Raw genomic sequence first — 24,795 nt, 5'->3', positions numbered from 1 at the left:
CAGAGGATGTCCAACTTGCAATCCAGGACTGCTGGCTCCTAACCGCTCATCTGCCTGCCTGCCTGATCACCCCTAACCACTCTGCCTGCCAGCCTGATTGCTCCCAACTCTCCCCCTACTGCCAGCCTGCTGCCCCCCACCGGCCTGCTCACCCCCAACAGCCTCCCACCTCACCAACCTGCTCCCCCCCTGCCGGCCTGCTTGCCCCCAACTGCCCGCTCCCTCCCCCCCGCTGGCCTGATCACCCCCAACTGCCCTCCCCTCCTGGCCTGATCATCCCTAACCACCTCTGCCTCAGCACTGCTGCCATGGCTTTGTCTGGAAGGACGTCTGGAAGGTCTCCCGGTCTAATTAGCATATTACTCTTTTATCAGTATAGATTAGATAAGGACTTTAATAATTTGCCTTTTAAAAATGATAATTAATGTACAAGAACAAAATTTAAAAGGTATTTGAAAATAATACCAAATTCTCCCTCCCCTAAGACAAATATTGTTATTAATTGCTTAAGTATCTCTCCAGAGATATATTAAACCTGCAGTTTTCCAAGTGTGGTCCAGGAATTCCTCAGATCTCTTCAGGCAGTCAAAAGGTTAAAACTATTTTCATGAAAACACTAAGACATTATTTGCCTTTTCTCTTTCATCCTCTCACAGTGTACAGTGGAGTTTTTCAGTAGCTACATGATAGGTGACAATGTCAATACTCTGATGGCTAATGGAAAGTGTAAAGCAAGTATGAGACTTTGGCTATCTTCTATTAAGACAGATACTGAAAACATTTGTAAAAATTTTAAACAATGCCACTCTTCTCAGTAAATTCTTGTTGTTGTTGTTTGGAAAATATACTTATTTTTCATAAAAATGCTACTTATACTAACATGTAATGAGTTTACTACTCTTTGAAAATGTTTTAAATGTCTTAGTTTTAATTTCTAATATAGTAAATACCAATTGATAACAAAAGCTCTTTGGGGTCCTCAACATTTTTGTGAATGTAAAGAAGTCCTAAGAACTGGTCATCAATTACCACATTTTGGTGATGTTTTCAAGTAATGGGAAGGAAACCAAGTTCATTATTTGCGGCTACAATGTATTGTGGGTTATCTGGCCATCAACATAACACAACACAAATTTCACCATGGAGACTGGTTAATTGTTTTTCCATATCATCATAAATATTTGATGTATTAACATATGGATTTACTCTAAGCCTATAAAGAGCTTACTACAAATCGTAAAATAATTATAACACATGTGTGATATCTGAAATTGAATAACAAGGTTAAATACATAAAAAGCTATTTTAAAATGCAATAACATAGTAATGTGGAGTAGCTTTTTTGTACTAACCCTTTCACAGTTAGAAAAATTATAAACTCTGGACAAAATATGAAAAACAAATTTTAAAAGCACAAGACAGCAACCAAAAAGAAGCAGAAATTGGAGTGAGATCAACACTAAGGAGACAAATGACCCTGAACTGAGTTACAGCGCTCTGCCAGTGGGCACTGGCCAGTTTCTGTTGCATGAGTGGATAGAACTCAAGCAGAAAACTGCATTTTCATGGCTTGAAGAACAGCTGAAAAATGAGGGGGTAAAATCCCACCTCAATAAGAAGATACACAATTCATAGCCCTGTTCAAAATAGGCAAAACATTTTAAAAGACATTTAATCAAAGAAAACATGCAAATGGCAAGTAAATGTATGAAAAGATCCTCCACATCATTAGTCATTAGGGAAATGCAAATTAAGTACAATGAGGGCCAATGCTTTAAACCACAGAGCCAAAATGACCAGGGCTCAATTAACTATTCTTAAAAAAAGGGAGGGGGGAGGGAACAACGACGAATTTTTATTGAGCCTTTCTTTGCCAGAAACTTTACTAAGACACTTCATCTAATTTCATTCTCAAAACAGCTCTATAAGGTAGGAATTACGGTCCCCATATTACAGCTGAAAGACTCATGAAAAATTAGGGTTTGAAGTAGGCAGGACTGGCCAAATCTAAGGCACATATGTACTTGCAAAGAAGGAGTGAGCAGTAATATTCATTCTCTTCCCTCTACTTTAAAATACAAGAAGTTCAAAACAATAGCTACAAGAAGGGTCTCAATCTGAAGAGTTTGACATAAAGCTCAGAATCCCCAAATAAAAAGTGAACACAATCTACTGGTAACAAAATTCAGATGTATACAGTTTTCATTTCTGTTCACGAATAACCCACTACTGGGCAGCAGGAACACACCCACAATTTCAAGACTCCAGCCAAGAGTACGGACTAGCCTCAATAAAAATGTCAACTTATTGCCACAGGATCCAGATCAGTGACCCTCTATCCTGCCTAAATGCACTGTGTAACTGATTATGAACAAAAGACAGGCATAGTTTGAACTCCAGCAGGAGAAATACACTATATTTAAAGGGCCTGCCCCCTCTATGACTGTTCTGATTATAGTTATGAAGCCATTTTGTCCTCTCCCCAATTGACCCATTCTACCTGCAATAACCATTTCTATTTAACAAGAAAACTATAATGAGTTTTATTACCCCAAGGAATCCAGTGCCTCTGTTTTAGCTTAAAAGAGTTTCAATGCCCACTGTGTGAAAATATTTTGAACAACTTTCTTCTTTTCCAAGTGTTACCCTTTTTTTTGGAAGAAATAACCTTCCTAATATTTATAAAACTTAGTATATAGCCAGTCATTTTACACTTACAGTACAACTCAATTTGGATTAGCCATATTTCAATGCTCAATAGTCATATATGGCTACTGGCTACTGAACAGAGGAGGCCTAGAAAGAGATACATTAAACTATTAACTTTCATTTTGTCTTTCATATCTTTGTGCATTGTTTAAATTTTTAAACAACAGCCAGGTGTTAAAAACATACACACAAAAAACAACTAAAAACTAAATGTTTATATATAAAAACTAACTCAAAATAGATTTAAAAAAATCCAAACATGTAAGTCAGAACCATAAAGTTTCAAAAAAAGGAGAAATTTTCTCAACCTTAGAATAGACAGAATTCTTAGGATGCAAACAGCAGTAACAATAAAAGGAAAAAAATTAAACCAATTAAATGTCATCAAAACTTAACATTTTTGCTCATCAAAACGTACCATAAAAAAAGAATGGGCAGGACACAGACTGGGAAAAATACTCAGTAACATTTACATCTGACAAAGTACCCATATCCAGGATACAGAAAGTACAAATCAAAAACAGACTGATGAACAACCCAATAAAACAATGAGACTGGAAGAGACAGTTCACAAAAGAAGATATACAAATGGCCAATAAACACATGAAAAGATGTCATCATTCTTAGTCTTCTGAGCAATGCAAATTAAAACCACAGGAGATACCATTTCTCACTCACTGAAGAAAAAGGACTGACAACAAATGTGGGTAGGACATGGACCAAACTGGTGGTAGGAATGTAAAATACTAGAATCTTTTGGAGAACTCTTTGGTAGTTTGCTGTAACATTAAACATACACCTAACAATCCTATTCCTAGGTATTTATTAAACCAAGAGAAATAAGAACGTATATCTTCAAAAAGATTTGGAAATAACCTAGATGTCCATCAGCAAGATGAATAAGTTGGTATAATAATCTCATACAAAGAAAATAAAAAGGAATGAACTGTTGATAGACACAGCAACACAGATGAGACTAAAAAACATTATGCTGAGTGAAACAAGCCAGGCACAAAAGAATTACACAGGTATGATTTAATTTACATGAAGTTCTGGACTAGGCAACACTAATCTATCATAATAAAAATTAGTGATTACCTGAGGAAAGGGTGCAAGGGGATGGGAAAGAGAACCAACTAGAAAGAGACATGAAGAAACCTTCTAGGATAATGAACTTAGACTACACTTATTTTGGATGGTGGCTACATGGATTTATACAACTAACTGTCAAAACTCACTGAACTAAATGCTGTTCAATACATCTTTGGAATAGATGCAGATTGAGAAAATAACGAAGTGTGGAGTAGAGAGAATTGTCACTAAAATTCTCTCCATCATTCTTCTTGATGTACAAAGACAAGAATCTCTTCAATGTACTTTCCCTCTAGTTTTGTTATTTATTTATTTATTTATAATATATTTTTATTGATTTCAGAGAGGAAGGGAGAGAGAGTGATAGAAACATCAATGACGAGAATCATCTATAGGCTGCCAACTGCACGCCCCCTACTGGGCATGTGACCTGACCAGGAACTGAACCATGACCTTCTGGTTCATAGGTGGGCACTCAACCACTGAGCCACGCCAGCCAGGCTCTAGTTTTGTTATTTATACATGAAATAAAGGAATACTAATCACAACTAAAATAATATCCTGATTTCTCTGAAATCTTGTTTTATTTATATCTCCCCCCTTTCTTGAATATTTTCAATGAATGTCCATAAAACAAAAAAGGTGGCAAAGAAGAGAAGAAACTAAGTATGAGAGAAGATAAATAGAAATAAGACTTCAGCCATAGTTGGTTTGGCTCAGTGGATAGAACTGAAGGGTCCCTTCCCTACCAACTGAAGAGTCCTGGGTTTGATTCCGGTCAAGGGCACATGCCTGGGTTGTGGGTTCAATCCCCAGTAAGCGGGTGTGTGTGTGTGTGTGTGTGTGTGTGTGTGTGTGTGTGTGTGTTTAGGAGGCAGCCAATCAATGATTCTCTCTCATCACTGATATTTCCATCTCTCTCTCCCTCCCCTTCCTCTCTTAAGTCAATAAACATATATAAAAAAAAAAGACTTCACTCACTCATTTGTGGAATATAATCAAACATAAACTAATGAACAAAAATAAATCCAGAAACACAGAAGCATCAAACAGACCCTCAAACCTCAGAGGGAAGACGGGGGAGATGAGAGAGGGGTAAGAGATCAACCAAAGGACTTGTATGCATGCATGTAAGCATAACCAATGGACACAGACTGGGGGGGGGGGGTGGTGAAGGCCTGAAGGTGGGACTAGTCGAGGTGGGAACAGGCTGGGAGAGGTCAATGGGGGAAAAAGGAGACATATGTATACTTTCAACACTAAAGAATTTGAAAAAAGACTTCATATGTTCAAGTGCAATTTAGTCAATTTAGTTTCAAAGAAGCAAAAACATGAAGCCATTAAATATGCTCATGATTGAAAGTCCCAGGCAATTCCTCAAAAACTTTTACCCCCACTGCCCTTCTCCACAGTCACTTAGTTCTATATTTTTCTCATTATAAAAGCCATGAGAAAATCCTCCAAGCAACCAAGAGGTAGTCAACCTGAACTGGCTTAGCAATACATAGGATATCATGCCAAGTGGCATAATGTTTAGCTCACAACTCTGTTGTATCTCCTACAACTATTACATCTACTCTATGTAGCAACTTTGCTAATGGTCACAAGCTACAGCCTGAACAGTTTATAATGGTGTACATCATATATCAAAATCCCTTATGTACATTTCAACTGGCACCTATGTTAAATGGGAGGAAACAACTGAAGAGTTATCCATAAGGAAACTCAAAGTTAAGTGCAAGAAAGGCTGAGGGAATACCATGTGTTTCCGGATTGGGGAACAAGGGTTCCAGGCACATATTAGAGCTTTTGCTCATTCTGACAGTAAGTGCACTATGAAATGTACTGCTGTGAAAACAACTCTTCTACAACAAGGAAATAGAATGAGTTATGAAATAAGTTTTGTGGAATGAGTAAGGAACTTCCCTACATGTCTATGCTTGAACTATGGCATGATTAAGCTGAAATACGTTGTCATTCCAATCATATAACAGACATTACAGTCTGTTTTCAGGGTCAGTTACTTCCGGAGCACACGCTATGTAACCAAAAACATTTTGCTTTAAAAAATTAAGACTATATATAACCAAAAGAATAAGAATGAAATCTCCTTAGTCAAAGTTTACCTAAGACTTTTTAAAAATGGTGATCATTAATAAAAGCTAACGAATATCTATAAATTATTTACTATGTACCAGACTGGACATACAAAAGAAAGCCACTGTGTGGCTCAGTGGTTGAGAATCAACCTATGAACAAGGAGATGGATGGTTCAATTCCCAGTCAGGGCACATGCCTGGGTTGCAGGCTCGATCCTCCAGAGTGAACATGCAGGAGGCAGCTGATCAATGATATGCTCTCGTCATTGATGTTTCTATCTCTTGCTCCCTCTTCTTTCCTCTCTGAAATCAACAAAAGTGTATTTTTAAAAAAGATTTTTTTTAAAAAAGAAAGAGCCCTGGCTGGTTTGGCTCAGTGGATAGATCGTCGACCTGCAGACTGAAAGGTCCCAGGTTCGATTCTGGTCAAGGGCACATGCCCAGGTTGCAGGCTCGATCCCCAGTAAGGAGCATGCAGGAGGCAGCCAATTAATGATTCTCTCTCATCATTGATGTTTCAATCTCTCTCCCTCTCCCTTCCTCTCTGGAGGAGGTTGTCAGGGGGGTAAGGGAAGAAGTTTCAATAACTTTTGACATGGGTTTTATTATCCACATAATAACAGAACTGATCTTAAGCTTATAAGACAGTGGAAATCTAGAACTAAAACCCTAAATAAAGTGGAAACTATGCATCCTCAGGGAAAGGACAGACTAGAAAACATTCACCTAACAGCACAGGAAACAGACAAGAAAGTTTCTCTCGGCTTGGGCTATAGGGAATGGGGGTTGGGGGAGAGGGGTTTGGGGGATGGCTCCTGACAACTCATAGCCTGGGCCTGCAATCACATGAATTTGTGGCTCATAATTTTTGCAAATATAATACCTGAATATTCCAAGAACTCCAAAGTAAGAAATTAACATAAAAATAATCCCAAGCCAGGACATCTAAAAAGAAAAAAATTTATCTCCACTTTAGAGAAATACAACTTCACCTCAGGGCACCTGAGATCACCCCACAGATAAAACCTTGCTAACGATAAGTACAAAAAATACTAAACAGGAAAGGAAATAATCTACTATGACATCCCACAAGTAAAATAAAAACAGCTTTAGAACCCCAAGAACTTCTGATAAAAAAAAAACCATCAGACAGCAACTATAAAGAAAGTATACTTAAAATTATTAACACATATAAAAGAAAACCTCAGATCCTATAGAAAAAGAACAGGTAGATTTGAAAACTAACCAAATAGAATTTTTAAAACTAAAAAATTTAGTCACTGAAATTAAACTCAATGGACAAGCTGAAACAGGTTAAACACAGCTGAAAAACAAGAACTGGAACATAGGGAATAGCCAGAAGACAACTCAGAGAAATAATGAAATGGAAAATACCAGAGAAGTAAAGTGATAAGGAGAACAACATGAGATCTGACTATATAACTGAAATTCTAGGAGATAATAGAGTGCAAAGGGGCAACATTCAAAGAGATAACACCTGAGAATCTTTAAGAACTTTCAAAAGCCACAAATGCTTAGATTTAAGGAACAAAATCTACATCATGCACATTACTGAAACTACAGAAATCCAAAGTCGAAGAAAAGATCTTAAGAGTCTTTACTCTTTGTAGGGCATGAATAAGAAAGAATAAAATAACTATACTTCATGGTCAAATATTTAAAGGGCCATTAGGGGAACAGGAGTACGAAGAAAGAGGACATGTATTAGGGAAGGGTTTGGGAGGGCAGAGGTGGGGCTTGAAAAATGGGCAGGATGGAGAGAAATGAGGGCAACGGAGGACGGGGTCGAACAGTTTGAACAAAGCTGAAAGAGAGTAAGGGTCAAAGGGAAGGACTCCTTTCTGGCTGTCAAATAAAGTAACTCAGAAAAAGGTGCGGTTGGCTGGAGCTCAAGTGTGGTGTTCACTAATATTAGGCTAAAGAATTTGAACTTAATATTAGGCAACAAAGATCAAATTTTTGAGCAAGTGGTATGATCTAAATTAAATCTCTACCAAATTATTCTAGCAGTGGCATGTAGAGTGGATGTAGAATACTGTAATTTAGGAAATAATTACAATAGTCCAAGCCTTTCAAAAGAAATTACATGAAGTCAGATACTTCAGAAAATCCAGAAATAAAGGCAATGGGAATTAAGATGAACTATAGAGGAAAGAGGGGAAGGAGGAAAACAGGAAGAATATAAATGAATATTTATAGACATTTTGAAGGTGAAATTAAAAGAAGGTAATGGATTGGGCAGTTGGGTAGTGGGGGAGGCAAGAAAGAAAAGGGAAGAATTGAAGATGGCACTGAGGTTGGGGCCTGAGTGAATGTGAGAATAGTGGTGGTTCACACTTTGGCCCAGCAAATTAGGAAACTGGATTGGAAAGCAGCCTTACATTCTAGACTAGGCTCTCTCTCTCCTGCAAGCTATTTAACTTCAAAGGCTGTATTTCTTCAGCTTTGTAAAATGGGAGGATTTAGAGATAATGAGTTAAACGTTGGACCAATGTGGTGCTAAGGGAATTCAGAATACATTTCCACAAGCAGGAGCTCAGGAAAAAGGCAGTCCTATAGATGGTTAAAGCTGTTGGAGTAGATGAATTCTATTATTAAATGCATAAGGAGAGGAGGCCTGTGAATCTGGGGAAAACTCTAAACAAATATAGAAAGATGACAGTAGAAAGCTCAAAGGTGTACCAGTCTTATCAGAAAGAAGTGTCTTTGACCTTGGATTTCTGAGACAGTATATCAAAATTAGATGACACATCATATTAGGAGCAAGGAGTTGTGTGTGTTCCATTTTCCATTGCCAACCAATTACCTCAGTGATTGATACAATGTAAGGAAAAATAAAAGCCTTTATCATAGACTTTCCCTTCCATACCTGGGAAATAATGATCCTCTGCTCTCATTATGGTGTTAAACAAAGTCCTAATATCGAAGACGTTTTTAAAAAATATAACTCCAATTTCATAAAGACAGATACTTCATAATCTAAACCTTCACAGAGCTGGAATTCTGCCTGGCTCATTCTTGTACAATAATGTAAATCGCACAGCAGACCCAAGTTTAGCCCAACAGGAAAATTGGCTTCACCACATCAAGACTGGGAAAATAAGGTTCAGAATGGTCCAACGCAAGTTAAATCAGAATGACTTTCTAAAATAATATAAAAAAACTTGAATTTAGTTAACCCACACACAGTACAACACAGAAACATAGCTGAGAAGCAGACACAACATTTGTGGTTACTATTTTAAAGGAAACTTTCCCTCAAATCTTTTCTTTGAAGCTAGCTATACTAGACAAAAGACCAAGATCAAGAGTGTTTGGTACACTGTATTCCTTGGATCATTCTAATTCTCACTTCTGGTCCAAATAAGTCATGTGACATTCCCTCTGACTATAGAGAAAACTCATTTTTGGTTTCTGACTCCTATAGCTCACCATCTCACAGGCAGCTAGGGCTAAGGGATCCCAGTTTCAAGCAGAAGTCAATACAAAGGACGGTTTTCCCCTGCTCATTCTCAAATTAACAGCCATTGAATTGTAACACATTTCAAAGGAAAGGAAAGGTTAATAATCAAAAGGCTGTGACTTTTTTATGGATCATATGCATCCAGAATTACTAGACCTAAAGATGAAGACTTGTTCAGCTTTCCATTTTCTCAACGATATGGAAATATTAGCCTAGTTTAAAAGTTTTAAATTATTTCAGCTTAAATTTATCATAGGTTCCCTTGGGTAACATAAGGCTTTGGCAAGAATCCAAGGCGAAGTAACTGAATACAGTAAATGCTAAACATCAGATCAGCCGGCTCTTCAATCCCTGACCAAAATAATTAGAACACAGCTGCTCAGCCTCTCCCATAAGAAAAATTCCCCAATCCAAATTAAAATATTTACCCAATATGAATCTTTATATATAATCATAACCTTCCATGAAATGGCAGCAAAATACCTGTATTAGAACCTGATGAGAATATAAGAATCATTGATTGTCATGCTTTGAACAAATTGTTCTTCACTAATGTTGAAACATTTGGAAATATGTAACTTCCAACATTAAGGACCTAAGAAAGAAGTAGCACAACGTTTTAAAGGATCTATAATATACAGTCCGTAAATTGGCTCACAATTTCCCCCAGTATTTATAAAACTCATATTTTTACATGAATTCTTAAGTGACTGAGACTTAACTCTGATGATTTGATACAATATGATATAGATGACACCCCAAATCTTAATTTATTCTTTTTTTTGTAACACTTGACAAAAGCACAAAAATGTAACATTAATTTACTTCTTGAAAAGAAGTGCGTTTTTGGTAAAGGTTTTCAAAGGAGGGGAAATTTTAAGCCACAACTCAAACCAGCAGTTTGTGAAGATCTAGTTAACATAATTGTGGAGAAAACTCTGACGACTACTGGTAATGGTATGCAGAAATGGACCCTTGCGTAACAATGGAGAGATTTCAAATTGGTGTTGCCTAATTGGCAACATCTATTAGGATTTACAGTGCACACCCATCTGGTGACCCAGCAATCACACTTCTAAGAATCTATCCTCCAGAAGTAACATATACTGTATGTGCAAGGATTATTACAGAATTACTCATAACTGTAAAATTTGGAAAACTAGTATTCATCAATAATGGAATTGTTACTCAAATTATAGATTATTCACACAAGTAAGTACCATTCAGGCATTTTTAAAAAAATGGAGGTGTTTCTACTGAGCCTGGAAAGATGCCCTAGATTGTTAATAAATAGTTTACAAAAAAAAAAAAAAGCCCATCAATGATTCTCTCTCATCATTGATGTTTCTATCTCTCTCTCTCTCCCTTCCTCTCTGTAAAGTCAATAAAATATATATATATAAAAAAATAGTTTACAACAACTAGCCTCTTAGACTGGGAATGAAGAAAAGGTAGGTAGAAGAAACTTTCACTGCCTGCTTTCTGAAAAAATTTAAGTGGTGGGACTATGCGTCATTTTTACTTTCTTATTTGTAATAAAAAACAACAATAAAAGCTTTGCATCTCAAGGAAATAAATGAGAAAAGAAAAATCATCTTCACTTTCTAAACACAATGGTAGAATTTGAAACAAATTGTAGAAACTATATAGCACATAGAACTCTAATATCAAGAGACTAATCTAATTAGCCAAAGAAAAATGTGACACACTCTTATACCAAGCCTTGGGAACGCTTCAAGTTCCTGGCATCTTGCCAAAGACAACTAACTGTCTTTCCACGGGGGATTCTGCCCTCTAGTGTACAAAGAGAAGTTAAAATACATGAAGACTTTAATAAATTAGTGAAATTAAGTGATTTCATTAGTAAAATGAAGTATTTCCACTTCATTCCTAGAACATCACAATTTTCTCCTTCAATGGAAGCTCCCATATCCTTGTTTCTAAATCAATTTCCTATAATCAGACTCAGTAAACTTTGTGACCGTCATAACTTTGGCTACCGATTCTTCCTATTCTTCTTTACATCTCCAAGATCCTCACTTTACTGACTCATAATTCACACCAAGAGAAATATGGCAAAACTAATGATATAGAAATATAGCATAATAAAGTTTTTAAAGTTTATAACAGATATAGGCACTTGGCTCTTACTAGTAAACTCACGTTTCTGAAACTTGGTGGCACTATAGCTCAAGAATAAAGGTAAAGGAAAAAGGCTGCACTATACAATAGTCTTTCTCCTCAGAGGATTTTCTAAGAACACCAGAATTAGTTTACCTCTCAGCAACTTTGAAAACCACTAGGGACACTTCCTAGATTCATAATATTTGATGCAGGTATTTAATCCAAATTGACAGAAATTACTCGAATCTGGTGACCACAAATGAAAAAAAGGTCTTGCTTTGAAAGCTTTTCATTGGGATCTCACTGAGATGCTCACATTGGCAGGCTCTTCACTGTTTGATCCAAGTGTCAAATACTGCGGGCCCCCAACAACAAAAAGGATTATCACTAGTCTCTACATAATTATAATTCTTCCAGTTACCCACTTGGCCTGGAACAATCTCTTCAAATCAAGAATGTGAATGAGAATAAGATCACCTTTAATATATTCAAAACATGCCAACTATTCACAGAGAAATCTTTAAAAAAATATTTAACTTTCAAATTCATTTACTCTATACCTGTAATACCTATAGATGTTTATTTAAAAAGCAAGTTAAGAATAAATGAAACAAACAAAGCAGAGTTTAGCATCCATTGAAGAACAAAAAGGTAAAAATTTGATAAAGGGTTTTCTTGCCCTGACACAAAGCACGTCATTCTGGAGCTGATAAGCAGTATCACCAACGGTGCCAGAATCAATCATTTCCATTCGCCACACTAGCTCCGAGAAGCATTCTCTTAAAAGCTGTTTCTAGCTAATGCTATTCTGGAACAAATGGCTGCCAGAAGAAATGCACTTAACACAAGCTGGGCAAGGATATCTCCTATCCGACTCCCCTGGCAACACTCTCATATACACTGCTTACCACGTAGGATTCAGACCTCAGTCGGAGCTTATTACCATACAGAAACAGAAACAGCCATTATTCCCCAGGTGACTGATCACATCTTGTCCACAGCTTGTTGACTATTAAAAGATTATGTTTGTACATTTACAAACATAACTGAAACTCAAATTTTAAATCATTCTAGTCTCTTCAATTTCATCAGATAGGAATGAGACTGAAATAGAGGAAACCTGGACTAACCATGGTTAATGGGGGGAAAGCTTACAAAGGAAAAGGGAGGAAACAGTCATCTCATTTCCTTCAAAACCAGCAAAGTACAAAAGAGCTTTCAAAAAGTCCTTTATCAGCCCTGGCTGGTTTGGCTCAGGGGATAGAGCTTTGGCCTGTGGACTGAAGGGTCCCCGGTTCGATTCCGGTCAAGGGCACGTGCCTGGGTTGTGGGCTCAATCTCCAGTGGAGGGCATGCAGGAGGAGTTGATCAGTGATTCTCTCTCATCATTGATGTTTCTATCTCTCTCTCCCTTTCCCTTCTTCTCTGAAATCAATAAAAAATATATTTTAAAAAAGTCCTTCATGAATTATAAAGTTGAAAAGAAATGCTTTTAATGTAAAAAGCCAATTAGGAGGATAAGAGAGAGTGCTATAGGACACAGTAGCTGAGAGCACAGGCTTTGGTCTCAAATAGATCTGGACTGGAATTCTGAAATAAAACACTTAGCACTGTGCCTTAAATTTGGTAAGTTGTCAACAGAAGCTATTTAGTCTTTTTTAAAAAGGTAAAGAAATGTTTAACTTGAAGTCTGAAAAGATAATATGTCAGATATTTAATCTAAACAACAAACTGGATCCAAAAGGAAACTGATCTGATCATTAAAGGGAAACTTCTCATCCCAGAGTGTGAGAAACCCCTGCCTACAGGAGCCAAGCAGGTACATAAATGAGTGAAGCAGCTGAGGAGGGACCAGCAAAGGGCAAACCCCGCTTACTCTGCTCCAGTTCATTGTTGCTGTGAGTAAAGAGGGAGCAGTGGCACAACTTCTCATTTCTGACGAAAAGCTAGTAACCCAGACTTTTATGTCAACTCTCCTGGTTTTTAAAAAAATATATATTTTATTGATTTTTTACAGAGAGGAAGGGAAAGGGATAGAGAGTTAGAAACATCGACGGGAGAGAAACATCTATCAGCTGCCTCCTGCACACCTCTTATTGAGGATGTGCCCGCAACCAAGGTACATGCCCTTGACCGGAATCAAACCTGGGACCTTCCAGTCCTCAGGCTGACGCTCCATCCACTGAGCCAAACCAGTTAGGGCTCTCCTGATTTTTAAATAGTGACCGACTAGGGACAGATTGTCTAAGGACTGCCCATTTGTGTCTGTCCTTGAGTGGAGTCTCCAGAAACTGAAGGAAGCTCACTGGTTATATAACTGAGGGGCTCCAGCTCCCTAAAACAATGTGTCTCAAAGGGGACACTGCTGGCATATTGGGAAAGAAAATTTTCTGTACAAACTGTCCTAAGCAATGCAGGACATTTAGTACCAATGGACCCTACCAGTGGTCTCCTCAAGTCATATAACAACCAAAATATCTCACCACACATTTCTGAACACCTCCTACCACATCTGCTAAGAATAACAAAGTTAATTTCAAAGTTAGTGGGAAGGGCAAGAACATCTATTTACAAACAGTAATAAAATAAGGACAGGGCCGGCCTGGAGTCAACTAAAACTAAAATCCCAAATTATCATCAAACAGGAAATCTCACTGAATACAAAGCTTACAGCTGGTTGTGGGAACAAATCAAGGCTTAATTCCCTTTCCTTACTTCTAAATTAATTACAACAGAGGAAACTGCCTTATCTTTTCTGTAGCCATTGCTTTTATAGTACTACCAGACATTACAACTTTCCATCACTCTCTTTTGTCCTACAGCAGGAGCTTACTTATGGAACTGCACATGCTTCAAAGAAATCATGGTGCAAGAAATCTAGGCACCCAAGTCACCCACCCCTGGGTAAATAAAACTCCTAGATATTTCTCTTATGGCTCATTCTCCTTTTCAAGACCATATTCAAATTACCATGACCCAGCAATTCTACACCCAGGTACATACACGAGTGAAATGAAAATTCATGTCTATTCAAAAACTTATACATTAGTGTTCATAGAAGCATTATTCGTAATAGCCAAAAGTAGAAACAATCCTATGCCCATCAATTAATATATTATAAAATATATACTATATACTTATAGTATATTAATTAATGGGCATACTTTATAGTATATACTTATAGTATATATTTTATAGTATATATATATATCTTTTTGTTATTGTTGATGTAAATACATTTGCTTTGAATAATTTAGGGGTCTTTTCTTCCTTGTTTGTAAAAACGTGAAATATATTTGCTTTGAAATGCTCCTCTCAACATGAAAGCAATGCCTTTAAAACTAAAAGAGTCTAAAGACATAAATTAACATAGGTCAGAGGTCTGATTGATCACATAACAAGAGAGTCTGATCAAATATTAGAAACAGCCCAGCTGGTGTGGCCCCAGTGGTTGAGCATCGACCCATAAACCAAGAGGTCACTGGTTAGATTCCCGATCAAGGTACATTCTTGAAGTTTCAGACTGGATCCCCAGTAGAGGGTGTGCAGGAAGCAGCCAATCGATAATGTTTCTCTCTCATCAATGTTTCTATCTCTATCCCTCTCCCTTCCTCTCCCTCTAAATATCAATAAAAACATCTTTTTTTTAAAAAGTAAGAAACATTTGCCCTGCCAGTATGGCTCAGCGATTAGAGCATCAGCCTGCACACTGAAGGGTCTCGGGTTCGATTCCCAGTCAAGGGTATGTACCTGAGTTGCAGGTTCGATCCCTGGTACCAGTCAGGGCTCATGCAGAAGGCAACCAATTGATGTATCTCTTTCACATTCATGTTTCTCTCTCTCTCTTCCCCTTCCTTATACTCTCTAAAAAGCAATGGAAAAAATATTCTGGGGTGAAGATTAAAAAAAAAAAAAGAGGAAACATTTCTACCTAACACAGTGGCAATATCAGACTTTTGTTACTTTAAATGTTCAATGCTCTCTATCAAAAGACTATATATACTGAAAATTTTTTAAATGTTAAAAAGCCAACAAAGTTATATTAACTTACGTTTAGGGCGTTTGGGAAAGAGCAGATTAACTGTTCATACAGAAATACTCTGTTGCACAAATTAAAGATTCCTGGGAACTGGATTGGTCAACAGCCTGAATACTTACCAACCTCAGAAAGTCAGGCATTTTTCCTGTCTTCCCAAGTTCTGGGTCTTCTATCTTTACTATGACTGTAAAGAATACTCTCTCTCCTATCTTGGGGGCAAATAATGCTAAACTGACACCACCCATAAGATTGTTTAAGACATCAAGAAAGCCATTTTTTTTTTAGGTCATTCCCAACCTACGGGAGTGAGCAAAGGTAGGTTTACAGTTGTGAGAATTCAAAAGTTTACTCTTGCATTATTATTTATATATTATTTTATTATTTGTCATTGCCTTATTATTTCAAATCCTTACTTATGATTGTTTATTGATCTTTAGAAAGAGAGGAAAGAAGAAGGAGGGAGAGAGAGGGAGAGAAAGAGAGAAACATCAGTGTGAGAGCTAAACATCGATCAGCTGCCTTCTGCATGCCCCTTACCAGGGATGGAGCCTGTGCCCTGTCAGGGAATCTAACCAGCAACCTTTTGGTGCACAGGAAGATGCCCAACCAACTGAGCCACACAGGCCAGGGCTTATGATTTATCTTTTAGGTAATGATGACTGGTAACTCAAACTACTTTTGTCTACCCCTGTATAAGGAGGCGACTAAATAATAAGCCCTTAATTAAACAAGTTAATGCCTACTGTCGGAGTACAAACTTTAATGAGGCTAATAGCCCACTGCTGGAATAAGGTTAAGTAATGAATGTGGGGTTGAAGGGCTAACCAGCCAGATATGCACAAATGCTGGGAGAAGCTGGATGTAAGTGGCCACAGTATTGGTCATGATGATGGGAGTGGGGGTGGGATAGAGGGAGGCGTGCTCACGAGCTTAAAGTAACAAAACTACAGGAATTTAGACACTGAGCATTGTGCTTTCTACTACCAAATGTAGAGAGTGCTTTTTTTTGTCTCTAATTCCTGCCTCTAATTAAAATTGGGTATTTGCTTTACTCCATTCCCAAAGCATAAACTTAGGCTTTTTATAGCCTAAGCAGTGTGCTATTTTAAACATGTGGAGGAAATGCATTTTCAGTTACAAACATTTGCTGCTGTAAATTTGTTCTTATTTGCTAGCAAAGGATGTGGGACAGGATGTTTTACTCTGCTGCTCTGGTTTTCCTGTATTGCTTAAATCTGTTTAGAGAGAAGAAAAATAAATAAATAAAGTGTTTCTGCTGGACAATTTCTATAAACTGAAGCAACTCCAAAAATTAAAAGTCTGTGGAAAAAATGTTAGAATAATTTTCTTTTAATACATTAGTTTATTCCTATAGATTTTTCTCCCTAAAAAGATTTTCCATAACATGCATGTGCAGCCTGCAGAAGACACTAATGTTGGCACTGATAAAATGTGCCCACTTAGACACCCCAGGTCAGCGGAATTCTTCCTGACCCTGTCTTTTCCCAAGCACAATTACAACTGTAGAAGCTTTTTGAAATGTAAGAAAAACAATCAGGCCAACCTTGAGGGTCATCTTCTAGATTTATTCAGAAATTCAAAGTATACTGCATCATAATTCAATGAGTCCCCATTTTCATATACTACTCTGAGGGCTTTTTTACTCAGGCAGACATAGCTTTGTATCTGTTATGTTTCATTATTACTTTAAAAAAACTGATTTTGGCCAAAACCGGTTTGGCTCAGTGGATGGAGCGTCGGCCTGCGGACTGAAGGGTCCCAGGTTCGGTTCCGGCCGGGGGTGTGTGCCTGGGTTGCGGGCACATCCCCAGAGGGAGATGTGCAGGAGGCAGCTGATCGATGTTTCTCTCTCATCGGTGTTTCTGACTCTCTGTCTCTCTCCCTTCCTCTCTGTAAAAAATCAATAAAATATATTAAAAAAAATAAAGTAGTCTTTTTTAAAAAAAACTGATTTTGATCAAATTTCACTTTACCCCTTTATAAGGGAGTCAGTAAGTAGTTCATTAATCTATTGAAAGATATTTTATCAGTTGATTCCCTTTAAGCCAGTGGTCTCAACCTTCCTAATGCTGCGACCCTTTAACACAGTGCCTCATGTTGTGGTAACCCCCAATTTCATTGTTACAAATTGAACATAATTAAAGCATAGTGATTACTCACAAAAACAATATGTAATTATATATGTGTTTTCCGATGTTCTTAGGCAACCCCTGTGAAAGGGTCGTTCAACCCCCAAAGGGGTCGTGACCCACAGATTGAGAACCACTGCTTTAAGCCCTCCTCCATGCTGTTCTCTGCCCCAGATGCTGTTCTGGATGGGCAAAGACTTTCTTTTGGATCAAAGCTTAACCCTGACCGGTTTGGCTCAGTGGATAGAGCATCGGCCTGCAGACTGAAGGGTCCCAGGTTCGATTCCGGTCAAGGGCATGTACCTCGTTTTTTAATAAATAAATAAATAAATAAAGTGTCAGAATAACCTTTTCTTTCACAAGACTCAGTGGTCACTGGAGCATCCTGGCAAGAGATAGAAGAAGGGAGATCTGGGTATTTATTCTCCCAGGACCCCCTAAGAGGGCCCATCACTCAAGTGAAGGCCTCAGTTCCTGTCAGGAGGCCCTCTCTGTCTGTCATAGCCTGCTCCACCTCCTACCCCTTCAGGTCTAGGGGTGGTAATGGAGCTTCATTATTACCAGCCCTGCGGACACCACACTATTCCTATCCCTGTGGTTTTTCAGCACTTTGTGAGTTATTAAACTCTCCATAAAGTATCCTAATAAGAGGATACCATCTGTTTCCTGCTGGGTCTCCCTAATACAGATCTCATCTCTGCATGTCCCTCCCCCCGCCCCAGCAGATTTCTTATCCTAGAAAGGCTATTATCCCCAGAAAGAAAGGCATGGTTACAGGATGCAGTGATCTTTCCACGTGAGTGACTTAGTGACAAACAAGTTGACCTAGTTAAGCTGCCAATTCTCCCTTCTCTAGTTAGCTTCATAATCATAGCAACAGGGTATTTTCTGAAACATACTGATTCTCTAAGTATCAGTAAGAATTATATTAAGAAATGCCCTGCCCTAGCCGGTTTGGCTCAGCGGATAGAGTGTCAGCCTATGGACTAAAGGGTCCCAGGTTTGATTCCGGTCAAGGGCACATGCCCAGGCTTGTGGGCTCGATCCCCAGTGTGGGGCATGCAGGAGGCAGCTGATCAATGATTCTCTTTCATCATTGGTGTTTCTATCTCTCTCTCCCTCTCCCTTTCTCTCTGAAATCGATAAAAATATATTTAAAAAAGAAATGCCCAAGGAGGGCTCCCCTCCTGGGAGCTCGCCTGTGCCTTTCCCTTCCCCCTCCTCGTCTCTCCCCATCCCTACTCCCCAGGCACTTTACCATTAGCTTCCCCACTCCCAAGTTCCAAGGGCCCTTCCTTTACCTCTAGAACTTGTTTGCTAAGCCCATGTCTTCTAGGAATTACTTTTTCTACCTCTATAATTTACCAAATAAATGTTCTCTTCCCCCCCCCCCGCCGGCCCAAATAAATGTTCTCTTACAAAAAAAAAAACCAAAAACAAAAACCCAAGGGGGCTAGAAGTGAAAATTGTGCTAGTTGAAACTATGCTAGAAACCTAAGCTAGAAGAACCTTTGCCTTTATATATATATTTGGTATTTAATCCAGAGATAACATTCATAGTAACACTTTTAATAAATGCAAGAGACATTACTTAATAAATATCAGTAACCCAAGTAGAAGCCTGCAGAGGCTAACTCCATATATAGTCTAAAGCAGGATTTTTTCAAATTCAGGTTGTACTAGATTGTAAAATCAATTGAGTTATAACATTTTTAAAAATAACATATCCTTGACATAATAACGTAAGGCAGAAAATCAGAGTTCATCATATATAGTAAAGGGAAATACTATTTCACTTTTTTACATACCTATATTTATGGGTGTACTAGGGCATACTGTAAAATGTATTCCTTACTTTGAGTGGCAGTCAATAAAGTCTGAAAGCTACTGGTCTGAAGAGAATTCCTTTCAAACAATATGATTATAAGGCTAAAAACATGTTGGTTAGCCTACAGCCTCACTTCTTAAAAATCTCAACGCTCACCAAAAATAGTTTATTTTGAGACAAACACATCAATAACTGAAAAAAAATGTTATGAAACAATATTTACTCTTAATATGTGATGTCCTCTAATATTTTTTATTCCATTTTATTTCTTTTAAATGATGATTGTAAACCACAGCTTAAAAAGTTCAGGGCCAGGCCTGGAGAACTCTGTTCACATACCATGGTCCCTCCAAAGCTGCCTTCGTCGGTGTTCGTATCATTCCCACTGTGATAGCAAGCACTCCCTCCTTTTGCTTCCTAGGTTTCTGTGTAACTACTAAATGACCTCTGCAACCCAGTTTGTCCAGCGAGCAAACTGTTCACTTGTAGTCAGAAGCAGGTACAGAGCATGGCGCAGATGTGGACAGAGCCCCAGCCACACGTCCTCACACTTACCACCACGGCATACCATGAGAGCAGCACCTTACTACAGCACCTGTAGCCCCCAGCCTAAGGACTGATGGGAGTTGGAGGATAAATATCCCAGCCTTTTCGCCCTGGCCATGTTCTTCACAATCTCCCCGAGTTCCTCAGCAGGACTGAATACCAGCCACCACTAGCAGCAACCTGCTGCGTAATGCACCCTGCGCTGGCTTCCTTCCCACCCCCCTACTGGGGCTTCCTGGAATCACCTCTCACATTAAAGACTTGCACTCGCCGAAACCGGTTTGGCTCAGTGGATAGAGCGTCGGCCTGCGGACTGAAAGGTCCCGGTCAAGGGCATGTGCCTTGGTTGCGGGCAATTCCCCAGTGGGGGATGTGCAGGAGGCAACTGATCGATGTTTCTAATAAAAAAATAAATAAATAAATAAAGACTTGCACTCAAACCTCTATCTCAGGGTTTGCTTCTGGGTAAATGTAACCCTAGTGAGCACACCCGTCCAACATAGCGTTGTTTGAAGCCAGGGCTGCAGAGATGAGAAAGGCCTGTCCTAGAAAAGCTCATAATCTGATAGAAAAACCAATTATTTTTTTAATGTAAAAAAACAACTTTGCTATTCATAGCAATGACATAAGTATGTCTGGGGAGGGAAGAAGCGGAAAACTCTGACAGAAGGGTCAGAAAAGCCCCTATTGGTGACTTTTCTACCCCAAACATCTCAAGGACACAGAGTTCCCCACAGGAGTCAGCAGGTGGTCAGTGCTACCTATACGGGGTGGTCCATGTTCACTTCTCTGTAGGCTAGTGCCCTGGTTTCTCACATTACTGTGAGGCTTTACTTCTTACGTCTAGGTTAAGAAGAAAGAGGTTTTTATTTTCTCCAAAGAGAAAGGTTTCCATTCTAGTCTTCAGCTAAAAATAACTCAAGTAATATAGATTATATGAAGGAAGAAAATCTATTAAGTTCCTGAAAATGTGTTAATAGAATTATTTGTAAATCAGCTTTCATCTTTTTATGTTCCTTTGAGATCCTTAGAGGATTGGAATACATGACCCAAATCTTCATTAGATGTTCTGAAGAACTGCTGATATTTTTATTTGTAAGTTGTTGTTTTGTTTTGTTTTTAATGTAAAGTTTACTACATGTTCAGCCCTGTGATCAACACTGTAAACCAGGACTTTTTTCAGACTGGTATCCAAGAGAGATCTTTGGCTAATTTTCCTTTGCATGTTCCATTTAGCAAATATTTCAGCAAAGGCAGAGCAGCAACATAATTTCTTCCCTTTCAGGAAAGGAGTCATGACAGTGGGTCCTTATACCGAAAACAGCTTCTCCAATGTGCCAGATACACCTGGGCCTGGGACTAGAATACTCACCCTGACCCGGCAGGGAGTGACGCTAGAGTCGAAGGGATGTTAGTCTGTGGTTTCTCTTTCTCATTTTGCTTGAGGAAGGATTTGGCCTCTTTAGATGTAGCATCCACCTCCTTAGTCACCCTGTGCCAAGGAAGGAAACATTAAGTTTACCAAAGAATTAAAAAGACAGAAACAAATCTAAATAAAGGGAATAAATGACAAGGAAAAACATCCACTGGGCTTTCAATAAGTTCTGGCTGCTAAGCTTTATGGTTCAAGTTTACTACAACGAATTTAACATTTAACATTCATTTAACATTTTCCCATGCTAAATGAAACAGCAATGCATATAAACTTGAGCTCTCTAAAATCCCCTCCACTACTTCTGTCAGCATGAAACACTCCAGGAGTCACTACTGAATCACAGTCCTTGTGGGTTATTGATGTGAAGGCTGAAAAAGGCTCTCCTACTGCACCTCACTTGTAGATTAGGACTCACATTTAAAGGCCTGGAAAGCCCTAGTTGGTTTGGCTCAGTGGATAGAGCGTTGGCTTGCAGACTGAAGGGTCCCGGATTCGATTCCGGTCAAGGGAACATGCCTGGGTTGCGGGCTTGATCCCCAGTAGGGGGTGTGTGGGAGGCAGCTGATCAATGATTCTCTCTTATCATTGATGTTTCTCTCTCTCTCTCTCCCTCTCCCTTCTTCTCTTGAAATCAATTAAAAAATATATATTTTTAGAGGCCTAGTAAAAATTGGAATGGGAAATGAAATATTTGGGAGAAAAATACTGGTTTTATTTCAAAGAGAAAAGCAACAGTACAAAATTTGAACAGCAGAAGGTCCTATTCTACACCCAGAATCGAAAGATGAAACAAGATCCCTTAAAGCTGGCTAATTTGGCACTAATTTGGGAATGGAAGAAAATTATAGTTGAGAATCCTACCCAATTTCAAATCTGCAAAAATTGCCCTCAATAAAACTGATGATCAAATAAGGAGCAAAGGATATTCATGGTGCCTGAAATTTCAGATAAAGAGAAATGCCTAATGCCTGCCTAGGCTTGCCAATTCAAAAACATCTGAGGAATTTTGTTTAAATTCCAATCCATCTGTAGGAGGGTGGAAAATTATAGTCATTGTGTTATGGGTGTTCAACCAGGTCATCCAGAATAAGACTGGCCAAGAATAATGACAGGCGAATCCTATAAATTCCATCTTTGCAGGAATGTAAGTCTCTATCTCTTCTCTCCTTCCTTGTAGGCTACTTAGGAGCAGAACCAAATTTTCTTATCAAGAGCCATCTCACTCCTGCACTCAGTACTGTGTCACCCACAAAAGTGACACAGAATATATACTTTTGAGAGTTTTATATTAAGAATCTTCACTGGGGAAAAAGAAAAAAGAATCTTCACTGGGAAAGATTGAGGAGTTACTCTTGAAGAGTGACTTAAAAAACAAAACAAAAAACTCAGTCCCCTACTCAGTTCTTGTGATGGCTCAGTATTACTCGAGAATCAAACATAAGCTGCTGGACCTTGCCTTCAAAGTCCTCTAAAATCTGGACCTACTTTCTATGAGATTTGTGTCTTCTCAACTCTCCCAAACGAACCTCTCAGCAGTAAGAGTTGAGAGTCAAAACTAAGAGAGAGAATGTATATGATAGATTAAACAATCACTGAGCAAATATTCACTCCTTCCCTCTTAACCTACTTCCCTACCCCACTGATGTTAACCTTGGACACAGGACTTGTTTCAGTGACCAGTCAGATGCTAACTGATTTGACAGCAACAGAAGCTTTAAATGTTTCTGTTGTTTCATGTGCCCCTTGACAATCTCTAGCCATAAAAAGGATATGCCTCAAGCAGCTGCTGGTCCAAGGTGGGTGAAAGACACATGCTACAGATCTGAGCCAACCAGTAGCTTGGAGCCAAGCCTAGATCACCTGAGCCCCAGTCAGCCAGAAACACACTAGCAACAAATAAATGCTTATTGGTGTATATCACTGAGTCTTGGGATGGCTTGTTATACAGTAGTTCTGCAGCAACAGCTAACACATTTACATTTTATGAGTGAGAAAAATTAAATCTTCAGGGATTCAGTTACTTTTTTCAAGACTAGTCAGAGATTAAGTAGCAATGCTAGAGCGAACCCTGTAGATGTGGAACCTCTAAAAAAATGACATGGCCTCTGCCCTTATGGGGCTCACAGTCTATCAGGACAGCCAACCATGAAAACAAGTATGACAATAAATGATCTAGAGTTAAGTGCCATTAAAGGGAGCATGAAAAAAGTATAACCGTGAGAGTATCTCTGTTAATTTCTAGTGTCAAAGTCCTATTCATATTGACTAGGAAACACGTTCTATAAACTGGTGTATTTCTCTCAGGGTCTTTGCTAATTGACACAAAGTAGTATTAGCATAGTGGTTCTCAACCTTCTGGCCCTTTAAATACAGTTCCTCATGTTGTGACCCAACCATGAAATTATTTTTGTTGCTACTTCATAACTGTAATGTTGCTACTGTTATGAATCGTAATGTAAATACCTGATATGCAGGATGGTCTTAGGCGACCCCTGTGAAAGGGTCGTTCAACCGCCAAAGGGGTCACGACCCACAGGTTCAGAACCGCTGAATTAGCAGATTACTCTTCATTGACAGTACACCTAGAAGAACTCCTTTTAACAAGCAATAACAAGAGATCCAGCTATCAAATATCTTCAAGTAGGAGTGGTTTAAATTACAGACCACTTCTAATATATAAGAGGGAATCCTGACAGGAAAATGCCCACTATTAGCAGTAGTTAATTCAAGTGTTATCAGCAGAAATTACATTTTAAGTTCATTTTCACTTACTCAGAACTTCCTGAAAAGTATTTATTTAGGCACAAACTTGCCATGACTAGCCTTTTCCAAAAGGTGAATCATTTAGGAAAGTCTGAGCTAACTGGCTCAGATGGTATGTGATAGGGAAGGATAAAAAATACTACTTTTCCTCATTCCCCTGGTTAATAAGCTACCCATTTTTCAAGGGGGGGGGGAGCGGGGGGGGGAGTAAAGACCCAAAATTTAACTATTAAAGTATAATTAGAAAAAACTAAAAGACTAACTTTGTACTAATGCTACCATATGCTTATACTTACAAATTCTTCCCAGTCATCACTAGTTCTTTCTCACATTTCTTAAAGATATAGTAATGCTCTTAACTTCATACAAAAAGAAAAGGCAGAATGACATGAAGAGAGTAAAGATATGCTTGATTCTAGACACTACGTTTGCATCTGGTTGTCAATTACAATTCAGGCCATAGCAGCACAATTTACAATAGCTAAGATTTGGAATCAGCCTAAGTGTCCATCAGCATATGAGTAGA

General features: G+C 38.5%; 1 protein-coding gene across 1 annotated transcript in view; it reads right to left on the bottom strand.

Annotated features, from left to right (window-relative positions):
* The window catches only part of CFDP1 (craniofacial development protein 1), a 98,162-nt gene that overhangs the window by 54,448 nt on the left and 18,919 nt on the right, over window positions 1-24,795 (bottom strand). Inside the window, exon 5 of the mRNA XM_006755754.2 lies at window positions 21,444-21,563. Within this exon, the coding sequence (XP_006755817.2) occupies window positions 21,444-21,563 (120 nt within the window). The remainder of the gene's footprint in view (window positions 1-21,443; window positions 21,564-24,795) is intronic.

Source organism: Myotis davidii, unplaced genomic scaffold, assembly GCF_000327345.1.
Source record: "Myotis davidii unplaced genomic scaffold, ASM32734v1 scaffold453, whole genome shotgun sequence".
In the NCBI taxonomy this organism is placed as follows: Eukaryota; Metazoa; Chordata; class Mammalia; order Chiroptera; family Vespertilionidae; genus Myotis; species Myotis davidii.
The sequence above is the reverse complement of the archived record's forward strand: the minus strand, read 5'-3'. Positions and strand labels throughout refer to the sequence as shown.